Genomic DNA, 13,535 nt, shown 5'->3' on the forward strand with positions numbered 1-13,535 from the left:
TTCATGTCAGTATTTTACTTGCCTGACGTAAGCCACAAAATCCTTCTCATTGTTGTCGTGAGCCATAAAGGCAGAGATTTTCCTTGCAAACATCTCAAAACAGTACAGGAATGTAAATACTGAGTCATCAATAACAAGAAATGCATGCAAAACTGTTCTGTAGAGAAGAGGGCAGGACTCACCCCAAAAGTGTCCTCCTCCGGTTTGTGGGTCACAGTGATCGGTGGGGTGGGACTCACTTCGTAATCACCGACTGAAACCAAAACACCAAAACACAGAAGATTCAACGTGGGTCCACAGGACTCCCAAGGCACCAGCACACCCCCAATGGCAGTGCCTGACCTAACGAGATCCAGTTGACTCCTAACAGAGGCTGCACCTTTCTGTGTCAGAAGGCACCAAAATCAACCATCAGAGAGTTCCCTGTGCACATTAGCAGAGAAAACACATACCAGGACAATGCCAATGTCACTCCGACCTTACAAATGAGAAACATTTGGGTGCCTGGTGTCCTAGGGTGGGTGGCCTCCACTGCTGAGCCATCTCTTAGAGTTTTCCAGAAATCTACCATGCTAAGTGATGTTAAAACATAAGATTGACTCCAGTTACTTGGATGGGTTTTGGATGGGGAGGGTTGTGGGGGGAGAGAAGAGGAAAAGAAATAATCTGTCGAGGAAACACAACAGAAGTTGAGTCCTGCTTCTCACCCCAGTCCACATTGGAGAGCATGTTGTAAATGGACCATGACACACAACTGCTTTGCAGGTTGGCCAGTCTGCCTCTAAGAAAGACCCCTTCTGGTATACCACAACCAATCAGAGTTTTGGTGATACTTATCTCCAGCCCTGCCATTTAAGACCTCAGAGACTGTCATTTCCACCACAGGACCTTCTTCAAGATGTCACTAGAGGCAAATGAGTATCTCCTAGGCTCTAGAGATTGCCCAGCTGATCAAAAGCTCCCCAGCCATCTTGCTCACGCATGGGGACCCCAGGGCTTTGTGCAGCCTCTGCCAACTTGCTTTTGGCTTCCTGATCATTCCTCCAAGAGCACGTAAGGCACAGAGGGGCAGGGAGAACCACAAAACCAAAACACCCACAGTATGCAAAGGGAAAAGAGATACTTACTTGAGACAAAATTGTCCGTACTCTCTGTGGAAAGGATAAAGAGAGAAGCAACACAGTTAGCAGCATAGCAAAGGGAGAGTGGTCTCATTCCCAACTTGCCTCAGACACACTCCACCACCCCAAGGAGCCCAGGAAACCCATATTTCATCCTCTATGGGCAACTGTAACTGGAATTCACTGCACATGAGCCAGCAGGACATGCTGGATGTCAGGACGGAGAGCACAGGGATAACTGTGCGGGGCTGAAACGGGAGAGAAGGGATGCTACTGCCAAGAGAGAAAAATTAGCAATACCCTGTACGAAGTTTTTTTGAATGGTCGTTAAACGCAAAGCTCAACAGACACACAGGCTCAGCAAGATGGAGGTGAAGGGGAGAGGAGTAGATTTTGCCCAAGGAGAAATTCCCACGTGGACAAGGACCAGCTCCGAGGAAAGACAGTCCACCTTGGGGTAGGGGATTAGAGATTGCCTCTGGGATCCCTCAGTAGCCTACTCAGCCATCCATGAAAGCCAGTAGCATCTGAACCAGACAAGAAGGCTGTAGATGTCCTAGAGCTGCCTCTTACCCAGGACAGCTGCACCAGTCCCTGCTGTCAGTGACTTGACTGCTCCAGTCTATTCAGTAAAGCTCCTTCAGCTCCGAAAGTGGCCGAGGCCCCAGACAATGAGGTCTAAAGCTCTCAGTGACACTCAGTTTACATAGCACGAGAACAACATCAGCTTTCTATTCACTCGCCCATGTAAGAAATTGAGCCTGATATTAACTAGAGTTTACACAGCTTTGCTGGCAGAGAGCTCCTGGAAGGATGCTGAAACATTCACGCTGAAGTACGGGTGAGGTTTGGAAGGGAAGTGTAAAACAACACCCGGGTGACAAACACGGCTTTCCAAATCAGAGGAAAAAAACCTGAGAAAATATTTTTATTTCAAGTCAAGCAGAAGAGTAGCTTTCCTTGGCTTTTTCCAGTACGAGGGAGAAGGAAAAAAAAAAAAAAAAAAAAGGAAGGAATATTTCATTTGGAGACTTTTTTTTCCTATTAAAGCAGACAGAGTCTAAAACCCTTGCTGCTTCTACATTTTCCCCTTTCCATTTTCCTCTGCTAGAATAAGTAAATTCAACAGAAATCCACAATTTTTTTTTCCTGCTAAACCCCATGTTTTTAAAGTATAAAACATAGCCAAGAAATTTCAGGCAACTTGAATTCCGTGAGAAGTTCCCAAAGAACTGAACATCCATCAAGGAGGGAGGTAGGTACATTAACCTTTGTGGATTGAATAAGGAGATGGTAGCCTGTGGTAGAGATGTCAATGACAACATGCAATGAGATTTTTAGCAGGAAATGACACAAATTTCTCCTGGGAGCCACTGCCCTGGCTCCTAGAGCCACAACATCACAGAGAAGTAAGATATGGCATGGGGCATGACTCCCAGCTCCCATCCAGCTTCCAACAGCACCTTTTTCCTCTCAACCTGGGAAGCACAATCTGGCACAGTACCAACAGGAGACTGCAGACCAGCGGTTTCGAAACAAACACCATCACAAGTCCTCTCCTATGCTGATAGGAAGTTTTCCAGGCACTAGGCTTTCATCAATTAATTCGGACTAATAATCTCATACTGGGTAGTGACAGCAAAACTCTTGCATGTGTGAATACCAAGAGGCAATAAGCTTCTTGAATAAACCACACTGAGAAACCTTCAATTTGTGGCATTTTCTGGAGGAATCTACCTTCAAATGGGAAATTATAAATGTCAGCTGCATTGAGCGTTAATGTCAGCTGTGGCAGTGGACAGAGCAACAAACTTCAAGGAAAGTAAATTACACCCCGCATTGGGCTGACACGGTCTACCAGGGTGAGGAATGTCTTGGGACTTCAGATCAGAAGAAATAAAGAAATGGGTCTGTTCCTGTTGAGAGATGGTTCAGGGTCTGTAAGTACTCCACACCAACACCACATAAAAGGTGTGGGTGAAGATGCACTCACAAGGGCAATATTTTACACATATTTCGCACAGATTCTCTGAGAGCCTTTGACACAAGCGTCTCTTCAAACATCAAAGCACCTTCCTACATCACAGCACGGCTCGCATACATTTCCAAAACCAGCTCTCCAGAACAGGAGATCTGCCCCCTTTTCTAGAGGTCCAGCACCTCCTTAAGAGATGTACTCATTTCACAGATGGGGAAATTGAGTCACAAAGGTGGGACCTGACAGACCTGAGACTGCAAACCTGTGCCTCTCCTCACCCACCTACATTTGGCAAGCTGCTCTTCTGCCCTGACAGCAGGAAACATAAATAGGTCGGTCAGATAGCCAAACAGGGCATCATCCTTGAAGCCAGAACACAAATTTTCCACTTCCATCAATATCAGCTCATTTGTTCAATTGTCAAGTCTTGGAGACAGAGATCCGGGGTTGCATTTACGATATTTGACCCACAGGAAAACTGTGTACATATATGGTGTGATATAAATAATAAATGAGAGTACCATTGGTATTTTTCTGTATTTAGCAAATGGCCTATTTTGCTGGATTTTCCTGGGCTGCAGGAGCCAATTTAGATTGCCACTTTCTCATGGCATCACTCCTGAAGGCAGCAGCATGCACAGATCTTAACTCCGTGACAGCCAGCATGGTGTTGCAATGACAGAGAGTCTCCGCACTCCTACAGCACAGACCACAAAAGTCTCTACTGCACTCCCTGGAGCTGGATCTTCATGTTCTCAAATGTTGTTTTTTTGTTTTTGTTTTTTTGCAGTTAAGCCCTGAATCACTAGGGAGTACAACGGGGAATTCCAAACACTCAGTTAAGAAATCCTAGCAAACTGATGTAAAGCGACTAATTGAGCCGTCGCATCTTTTGTAGACTTGTCATCCTGGAATTGCACATGTCATATTTAGAAAGAAAACAATCCTGACACTGCTGCAGCCGGCTATAATCGTTCCACAAATGCAAGCTAGAAAAAAAAAAAAAAAAAAGGGAAGAGCTGCATCACTTTAAAGGGCTTTCCTTTCTTTAGTTTGCAACCAGCAATCACATAAATTAATAATTTCTCTCAAAAAAATCTGGCAACCCCAGAGATAATCCAAAATAATTGACCAAACTTACATCTTATTCCCACTGAAATTCCTAAAGATCTTAAGAAAAAGAGCACTGCTGTATATATTACACAACCAAAGTATCTAAATCAGTTAGTCTCTCTCTGCATTAAAGAGTTGTTAAGATACCAAAGCACACTTGAGTAGGAGAATCACACTAGTCAGAAGAGGACTCCAGAGGTCACTTTCAACCTGCCGCTTAAAGGCCACCTTGGGTTGTCAAAGCCTTATCTGGGTGCAAGGATTACTGTTGGGACCATAGTAAGACCTTTAGATTGCAAGCAATCCTAATGAGACAAACTGAATATCCTACCTGGAAAGGGTTTTTCAAGGAAGTGTCCTTTGATGGTTTGGTTGGCTGAGCCCAGCTGGTTGGTGGCCACAATCGTGTAGTTGCCATTGTTGTAGTGAGTTGGTTTGTTGAAAAGCAGGCAACCCTCAGACACTTCCCCTTGTTGGTAAAACTCCATGTGGATGATCTCTGTCTCCCGGAGGACCTGGCCATTGTGCAGCCAGTGAAGGGTGGGAGCTGGGTTCCCATGCACTGCAAATGCAATGCAGTGCTCCAGGTGTAGCACCGGCTCCTCCAGGGTTAGGATGCGAGGGGGATCTAGCAGAGAGAAACACGGCAGGCTCACAGCACACCTCCACCCACATCATCTCTCTGTGCACCATGGAAATTAAAATTCTTGAAAATCCAAAATCCCTTGTTCCTTCTATTCTTCCCACGGATGTCTGCAAACAAGCAACTCTAAGTCACAAGAACCATTCCACGCTTCCCAGGAGGAGGATCTGAACCATAGCCAGCTCTCTTGGGCTTCTGAACAAGGGTACAAATTAATGACAGGGATGGTCCTTTCATCAGCCCAGAAACAATTAAGCTTGGAGTTGCCTGGTCCACACACCCACTGCTGCTCTCCTTCCCTCAGGCGATGACGGGGAGGCTGCCTGTCCCCGTTAAGGAGGACACCATGACGTAGCACTGCTACATTATACGTGTGCAAGGTGCCCATTGGGAGCTCTCCAGTCACACTGAACAATTTTGGATCGCGTAGCTGTGGAAGCAAACATCCCTCAGCGACTGCCTGTCCCTGGGGGTTTTGACTGTCTGAATATCCCAAAGGAGTTCTCACCCGCCAAACACCCGCCAGGGCTGTTTTAATTAAAGGGAGCAGAGTGGGAGAGGGAAATAAAAGCAGACTCCACTTGCAATTCATTGCTTATGCATTGTCTTCCCTCCGGGTCACCCTGAGAATTCAAATGTTGCTCTGCCATCGCTTCTGAAACCCCATTTACAACACCTACGTGTAAGGTCCCAAACCCCAAGGCTGGCAAGGTCTGAACTGGAAGAACAGAGTTTTGTGCAAAGACAAAGGACACAAAAAGAGGTAGGTCTTCCCTAAAACTCTTCTTTTCCTGGTACCATTCAGCTGCAAAGGTAATCCATGCGGCATCTAAAAGGAGCAAAACCAGTGCACCAACTTTGACCCATATTTTGTAAAAAAAAGACAGTGAATTTTTCAGGCAGTGAAGGTAGAAGAAGAAAACAAGGCACAGAGCTGGTTGGAGCTGAACAAAATTCTCCCACCAGCGCCCAGCTACCTTGAACGGCACAGCCGTGTCCCAGCCACCTCCTTTCCCTCGCACGCCTAGATCTGCGTGTGGCTTGTTCACATCTTCCTGGCAAGGAGGATTCAAAACAGGCAGCCACCTACACACGCACAAACCCAGATCTTTTCAGCGTGAAATTACAGCTTGAGTGATGGGTCTCGGCGACAAGAGCAGGGGTAGCAGAAACTGTCAGCGGCTTAGAGGATTACATGGGTGAAAACAGGTATTGGCATCGCGCTGTTCAAGGGGTGGAGGAAAAGATGCTAAACCGCAGTGCAAAAAACACCCGTCCACTGACCGATCACCTCTGAGCCAATGCAAACTTTAATTACCTCCATTCTTCAGTCCATCAATAGTACTTATTGGGAGGAAGATGAAAGCAGTAAAGCATCTGCTCTCCTCTTTCCAGTCCCCTGTGACCCCTTGCCTTTACAGTGGCTCCTGCACCGGACACAGCACACATGGGTTCACCAAGACTACCCAGGATCCCACATGGGTCTGTGCTCTACCTAGCAGGGTTGGGGGTGGGAGAGAGATTTTCAAACTACAGAGTAAGGACAAATATTACAGACACAGCAACATATAGTAGAAAATCTCAGCTGCTTGAGAGCGCAAAGCTGTGTAAACTTCCTCTTAAGGTCAGGTTTGTGTTAAGTTATATTAGAAAGCATATAGAAAGTTTAGCCACTTGCAGCTAAAAGTGAACAGTTGAAATTTGACGTGTGCATGTTTACACGGCGTTCGCTGTTTAATTTTGTAGGATCAGATCTGGGAGGAAATACTGGCATCCCCAAATTCAGAGGCAAGATTTACACTGGCCTTAGCAAGGGTGACATTTAACCACTCACATGGCACCAGGGTGAGTAACTCTGTGTTTGTAAACAGTTTTAGCCCCTCTACGGGTTTTCCTCACTCTGCTAGATTTTCTAAGAGATGGGTGGAGAGATGTCCGCCATCAGTGCAGCACCGCTGCTCCTCCCCTGCTCTAGTGCTGATTTCTGCATTAATGGAAGCAGCAGTAAAAAATACTGACATTTAAACGAGCTGTGTAAGGTTCCACCTCCTCCTCGCTCTGCTCAGCTCCTAATCCTCAGCCACAAACCAAAGATGTCACAGGTAGCAAGTGGCCAGGCATGCACACGGTTCCCAGGGCAGCCCTCCAGCCTCTACACAGTCAAGGTCTCTCCACTGCTACTTACAGTAGACGGTGAGCAGAACACTGGCATTGCTCATCCCCACCACATTCTCAGCAATGCAGGTAAGCAGGAACCCGTTGTCCTCGCTGGTGACATTCACCAAGGTCAAATTGATGGCATGAACATTGGTCCAGTTGAGATTAGTCTAAAAATCCCAGAGAGAAATACAGACAAAAATTAGTGTCTGTTGCCTTCTCTCCTCCCCAGTCTTGCCTAGAGAAACTGAGGATTGCAGTTTCCACATAAGATGCGAGAAGGTCTCCAGAATCCAAGGACAACTAGGAGCTGGGTGAGGGGAAGCGTTTCCCTACAGGAATATCTACTAGGAGGGGGAGAGCTGCAGCACTGTTGCTCTGATAAACATGGTTTGCCTCCAGAAAAGCTTGCTTAGCTGCCTATTTCAGCTACAGCTATTGCAGACACCTCTGTAAACAGACAGTTTCGTCAGAGGAGACACGGGTCAGCTTCATATCTCAGTGCTCCCTAACTGAATTATCTCATCTTTACCTTCCAGCCATAGAGAGGGAAGGTTTTGCTGCCTTCAGGTAGTTCCCAGGTTCTCATGTGTATAGGGTATGGCCTCAATTTTCCTTTGGATACAGCCCTTTCACATTTCTCATAGCCATTTCCACCACTCACCATACCCTCTGTTCTGCATGCACAGACCTGGGGAACCCATGGCAGCTGCCTTGCCCTTGCCACATCAGGCACAGGCAGCACTGAGGTCCCGCAGCCCCTACCTGGTGCGTGTTGATGGAGTGGAGATCAGCCACTGTCCAGTCGACGTCGGGCAGCGGCGAGCCTGAGCCATTGCAAGTGATAACGGCGTTCTCCCCTTCCCGCACCGTCAGGTTCACATGGCTGACGCTGATCTCGGGGAGGTCTAGAAGAGCCAGACATCAAGGTGGTTTGCTACAGCCAGCAGCAGAGTGCACATGCGTGGACCCAAATCCTGCCAAGCTGTTTCCCAAAATCAGCCTCCAGCAGCCTGGGATCAGTAGCAGGCCTTGCCCTACTGAGGGAAGGATGCGGCACAGAGACAAGTATGCACACTGAAGATGTGCCAGCTGAACAGACACTTCCATCACACTGGAATCCAAAAGTTCGTGTCCAGTTCTGGTTGACCTTCCCTTCACAAAAAATCCCCTTCCTATCTCTTCTACTTCCACAGAAGCTGCTCAAGGGTAGTCACCTGGGATGGGAAAGCTGCGTGTGCTGGGAGAGGATCCAAAGCATCCCCACCTCCAGGAACAAGGCACAGAGCACCCAGCACTCCAGGCAAGAAGACTCTAATTTATAACAATCAAGAGAAGATGTGTCCTCATATTAACTACAGCTCTCCTAATAAAAGTGCCCTTGTTTTTCCTCAGTGGTGGCAGAGAGATTTACTGATTTATGGTTGTCCTGATTTACACCACTTCCTTACTTGCTGCCTCAGCCACCAAATATCCTTGCAACAGGAAACAAAATAGTGCTGGCTGCAAGAAGGCAAACAACCTTCTTGCATGAGGACGTCTTTCCGGGTTCACGGTAGAGGCAAATTGGGCAGGCAGGGCGGGGGGAGACAGACCAATGGTCACCTCCTGTTGTAGAGCAGCAGCATCCAACACGCTGACACAAAGCCATGGATGGGGATACACCTCCTTTCATTGCCATCAGGGAATGACACCAGGAGGGAAGTAGCATTGCACTGATCTGGGGAGATGCCAAAAGAGTGGAGGCAGTGGTCAAGGCCTGGCAAAGTTGCATAGGTGGCCTGCTGGGGCAGCAGGAATCAGCAGAGAGGGACATGGGAGGGACACGTACGGTGTCTCCAGGTTGAGCTGGTATCAAATGTGGCCACACCAAGCCACACCAGCCCTCAGCACCAACAAAGACAAATGGGATGTTGCTACAACATCCCTTGAGTCTTCTTAATGATCGAACAGCTGACAGACTCTCCTCCGGAGGAAAGCAGATCAGGGTGGCTCCCTTCCCTTCCAGGAGACTGCGAAATCAGAGGAGATGCTCACCCTGCACACCAGCACATTTGTGTTCCCAAATTAGCACCCTGCTGTCCCATCAAGTCTAATACCACCACTGATGGAGCAACCTTCTCCCCACATCCCGGATCCCCAAGGTTTTGGGTTTTTTCCCTCTAATCCTTGCAGATTATTCTTTCCATTGGGGGAGGAAATTACAGTGGTCTCTCAAATCTTTTTAGTTCATCCACACACAGGCACGCTTTGGCCAATTTTCAAAGCTTAATAAAGGGACATCATGAACTCGGGAAAAAAAAAACTCATGCAAATCCAAATGTGCATGCTGTTTGTATACAAGAAACAAATCCAAATTCCTGGAACAGAGGACAATCATCAGAAAAAGAAAACCTCTGGCTTTTCTCCTTTTTTTTCATCCCCTGAGTTTGACAGCTCCTTGTGTACCAACAGTTTAATTGTTCTGTTGAAGGTACACCTCCTTCCCCGTACTCTGCAAGGGATGCTTTCCAGTAATGGCAATAGCAGAGCAAAAACTGACACCAAACAGGCAACTGATGTGTGAACAAGGTGAAAGAAAGGGATAACTATTGAACATGCCTCATGTTGCACTTGGGGTCACTGGACTCTTTTAAACATCAGCAGGAAATAAAGATATAAAGTCACTCCTGCCTCTTCCCTGCAGATATGGGCTTTTCAACCAAAAAAATAAAACAACAGAAAATGAAGAGATGTGTATTTCCTAAGAGTAATTATGACATATATGGTGGCAGTGTCTTTTAACATTATACTGTTTCTAGGATCTGTTAAACAGAGTAGGAGTAACACAGAACATATCCCTTTCAAGACATCACGTAGAATCATCACAGACACTTTGTCAAGCAACAGCATGGCAGCAAATGCCCCAAATCACCCCATACTTTCACATTCACAGAAAAAGCAGCCCCATATTTACCCAGATGCTCTGTTTTTAACCCACAAACTACCCCTAAACAGCTTCAATTGTCTTCTTGTTGACCACAGGGTGGGATTCTGCAGCACTAGGTTCCCCAAGCAAAAGGTTGAACCAGAGGTGCCGGATAGCGCAGGGGTCCGTCTCAACACCCTCCGTGCCCTCCCTCGTGCCCAGCCCTAGGAGTCCTTACCGCACTGGGTGATGTTCATCTCCTGCAAAGGGATGATGGCTGCGTCCATGTTCATGCAGTAGAGCTCCTGGTACTGCAGGTTCGCCTCGCCCTTCTCCTGCCAGAGCTGGATCCAGCGGATGTCGCAGCTGCAGTTAAAAAGGTTCCTCTCTAGTCTCCTATGGGCAGAGAGAGCGTGAGAAAGGATGGTGGGGTCAGGAAGGACTAGGGCCATTGCCTGGCTCCAGGCTCCCCAAGGAGGACGACCAGGTGCAAGGGGCCCTTTTGAGCTAGGGGAGAGCCTCGTCCATGTAATTTGCCTGAGGTCTTCTGGTACACATTGCTCATGTCTCTCCTGACCCCAGAGAGACCAAGGTTATACGTGTTCACACAGTCTCCTTCACGCATGCACACAAGGTTTTATATCTCCCGGGGCAGCACATGGATACATGGGAGGTCTTTCTCCATGAGAGATGCACATCTGCAGCACGGTCCCACAGCCATCCAGACGCCCAAGACATTCATCCCTCAGCAAAGGAGCAGGCAGCTCCCCACTGCCCTAAAACATTGATTCACATCTTCAAATCCCCCTTCAGTGGGGGTCTGAGACTCCACTGGGCAACGCACACCTCCAGCCCTGACCAGTGCTCAGTGAGGCTGGCAGATCTTCTCCCGAGTACCTTGTACGAACACAGCTTCCTGGTGACCCAGGACACGAGGTAACGCACAGGGCATCATACATTTTAATCAAATCAACCATCACTGCTCTGAGACCCTGCTGACCTGGCCAGGAGAAATGGGAAAAAAGCACTGCCTTTAATGCACTTCATTTAAAACACATTTACACATAGCTTTTACACCAGGAATGTTCATTATAATTGATTTTCCAACCTATTAACCATTTCATTTACATATTTAAAGCCCTGCAGCTCTCCATGGAGACGTGAGGAGGGCAGGTCCCAGCAGGGAGGAGAGCCCAGTGCTCAGCCAGGACACACTGAGTTACCAACCTGGTTTGCAACAATAACTTGTGCAAAACAGGAGATATAGCCTGAGCAAACAGAATTTCCCCTCACATAACTGTGAAGAAAAAGAAAGTAGGGAGCAGAGGAGCCAGCACTGCAAAAGTGAGCTCAGTCACCCCAAAGCAGAAGAGCATCTGCAAAGGTCAAATCATTGCTTCGCACAATATCTAGACCCCCCTGCCATACAGGAGAAAGCTGTTTTGCTGGTCTGTTCCATGTGTTACTGCAAAGTTCATGCTTGCTTTTACAAAATTGATTCCACCGACTAACAGGATTTGGAAACAACCTTCCAAACATGTGCAGCTGATGTTTCATCAATACAGTACTGCAAAAGGAGGAGGAGGAGAAGGGATCTTCTGTTAGGACCCAGGGATGTTAAACCCGAACCCCAGTGATGCCACTTTGCATCTTCTCATAGAACAAGAAGCCATCTGAGAATTTTTGTTGTTGTTTTTGTTTTGGTTTGGTTTTTTAGAACAAACACAGACTTAAACTTCACTCTGTGGCTTTTCATTAGTTCATTCCTTTCCCATCAAAAGCACAAAAACCTTTGCAAGACAGGTAGAAGGCTCAGACAAGTGACTCAAAGGCCAAAGCACTAAATTTAACAGACCAGAGCAGATTAGCACAGTGACTCGCTGGGATCTGAATGACGAGGCACTCCCTGCACGCTACAACGGGTACTGCCGGTGCCTCACACAGGCTCTCTCTTCAGCATCGCCATGAATCCACATTCTCCTTGGGATTCTCCCAAGGTCATCGCCACCAGCAGGACACGGGATGGCACATGGGTAAGAGCCATGGGCTCAGCTAACGGCAGATCAGGTAACAGGAGTTGTACCCTGGGACCCGGCAGGGAGCTGGAGGAGCTCAGAGGCAACGGTGGAGAAATTCTGCTCCATTGCAAATATCCTTACGAAACGTGGCTGCCGTGGAGAGCTGCTGTCCCAGCACTTAAGGGCAGCTCTGTAAGTAACAGACAGCAGCCTTCCCGGCCCATTGCTAATTCATGAAGGCCCGTGAATAATACAGGAGCAGCAAGCTTCAGCGCAGAACTTAACCACAACCTGCCCCAACATCAGTGATGTAACCGGCTCTAATCGAGATCCCCACAGGGGCTTTTGCACAAATTAACTCCCATCACTGGCTGGATGTGCCAAGTGCCACCAGCAGCTGGCACGCCACCACAGGTGAAAGGGGTACAGATGTGTGCACCCATTTTCCCTGATGCATGTTGCAAAAGCACTCTTGACACATGGGAGATGCCCTCCCTCTTTGCTTGGTGTCTGCCTTGTCATGCCAGCTGGCTCTCCAGAGAGGTGCACAACAATCCTCACACTGTCCTGCACCAGCCCAAAAAACTGAACCTCCAACTCTCTCCTCTCACCCCATCAGTGCCCCAGCCTTGGGGCTTGCAAGGATCATTAGGAGCTGCAGCTCCTTCCAGCTTTTCCTCTCATGACTTCTGTAACATGTCCCCACTACCTATGACCCTCTGCTTCCCTCCTCTTCAAGGAGGAGAAGCACCTTGGGGAACACAAGTTCCCCTTTGGCCAAAACCCACTGTCAGGGCAGAAGGCATCACCACGTGCTGCAGAAACATCTCCCATCACAGCGGGAAGGACAAAAACTGGTGCTGAATGGCACAGCAGCCAAGAGGTCTTCATTGCTGTCATTGCGACTTAATGGGCGCAGCAGCACCATGGTGAGAATTAAGGCAAGGGGCTCCTTCTCGTGAGAAGTATCCAGCAAAGCTTGCTCCCAGAGAGGACAAGTAAACCCAAAGGGCACTTTTCACACATAGCCTTAGTTGGGAAACATTGCCAAAGCATCGCTTGGTTACAAGCACTCAGGAGCGGTGCACACTCCCACACCTTCTGAAGGCCTTGTTAAGACTGAAAATGCCTGTGAGAAATAGCAAGGTCCACAGCCACAAGCAAGCTGGGGTCTCTCTGTACAAGTAGAGCTGTTTTCTGCACCAAGGAGTTGGCCCGAAAAGGGACTGAAGCCACATGTGAGCCGGAGCCATCCACCATCCCCCAGGCAAAGCACGGGCTTGCAGAGGGCACACTCCAGGCACAGCCCCTCCACACAGTACACACTCGTGTTTGGGACAGAGGAAAACTGGGACAGTCATGCCCTGCACTGTCATTCAAGGGGATGATGGCAGAGCTGAAACCCTAGAGCTATTCGGGCACCAAGGCAACTCTTCAGAGACAGTGATGCTGCAAGTGCCTGGCTGAGCCCAGCTTTGCTCCCTGCTGAACCCATCACCTCCCAGAATTGCCTGGGCAGCCTACACCAGGGTAGGAGAGAGATGCCATCAGCATCCCAGTGTGTACTGGGACAAACAGGACTTAACACACACAGAGC

At 48.1% G+C, this 13,535-nt stretch overlaps 1 protein-coding gene across 5 annotated transcripts in view; it reads right to left on the bottom strand.

The window, feature by feature from the left end:
• Positions 1–13,535, bottom strand: part of NTRK3 (neurotrophic receptor tyrosine kinase 3) — a 222,041-nt gene that overhangs the window by 149,546 nt on the left and 58,960 nt on the right. For all 5 annotated transcript variants that reach the window (XM_086757138.1, XM_086757137.1, XM_086757141.1 and 2 more), the window contains 6 exons: positions 10,159–10,316; positions 7,778–7,920; positions 7,041–7,182; positions 4,544–4,840; positions 1,128–1,151; positions 183–253 (listed from right to left, as the gene is read on the bottom strand). In XM_086757138.1, the coding sequence (XP_086613264.1) occupies positions 183–253; positions 1,128–1,151; positions 4,544–4,840; positions 7,041–7,182; positions 7,778–7,920; positions 10,159–10,316 (835 nt within the window). The remainder of the gene's footprint in view (positions 1–182; positions 254–1,127; positions 1,152–4,543; positions 4,841–7,040; positions 7,183–7,777; positions 7,921–10,158; positions 10,317–13,535) is intronic.

Source organism: Chlamydotis macqueenii, chromosome 12 (genome assembly GCF_036417535.1).
Source record: "Chlamydotis macqueenii isolate bChlMac1 chromosome 12, bChlMac1.mat, whole genome shotgun sequence".
NCBI classification, from domain to species: Eukaryota; Metazoa; Chordata; class Aves; order Otidiformes; family Otididae; genus Chlamydotis; species Chlamydotis macqueenii.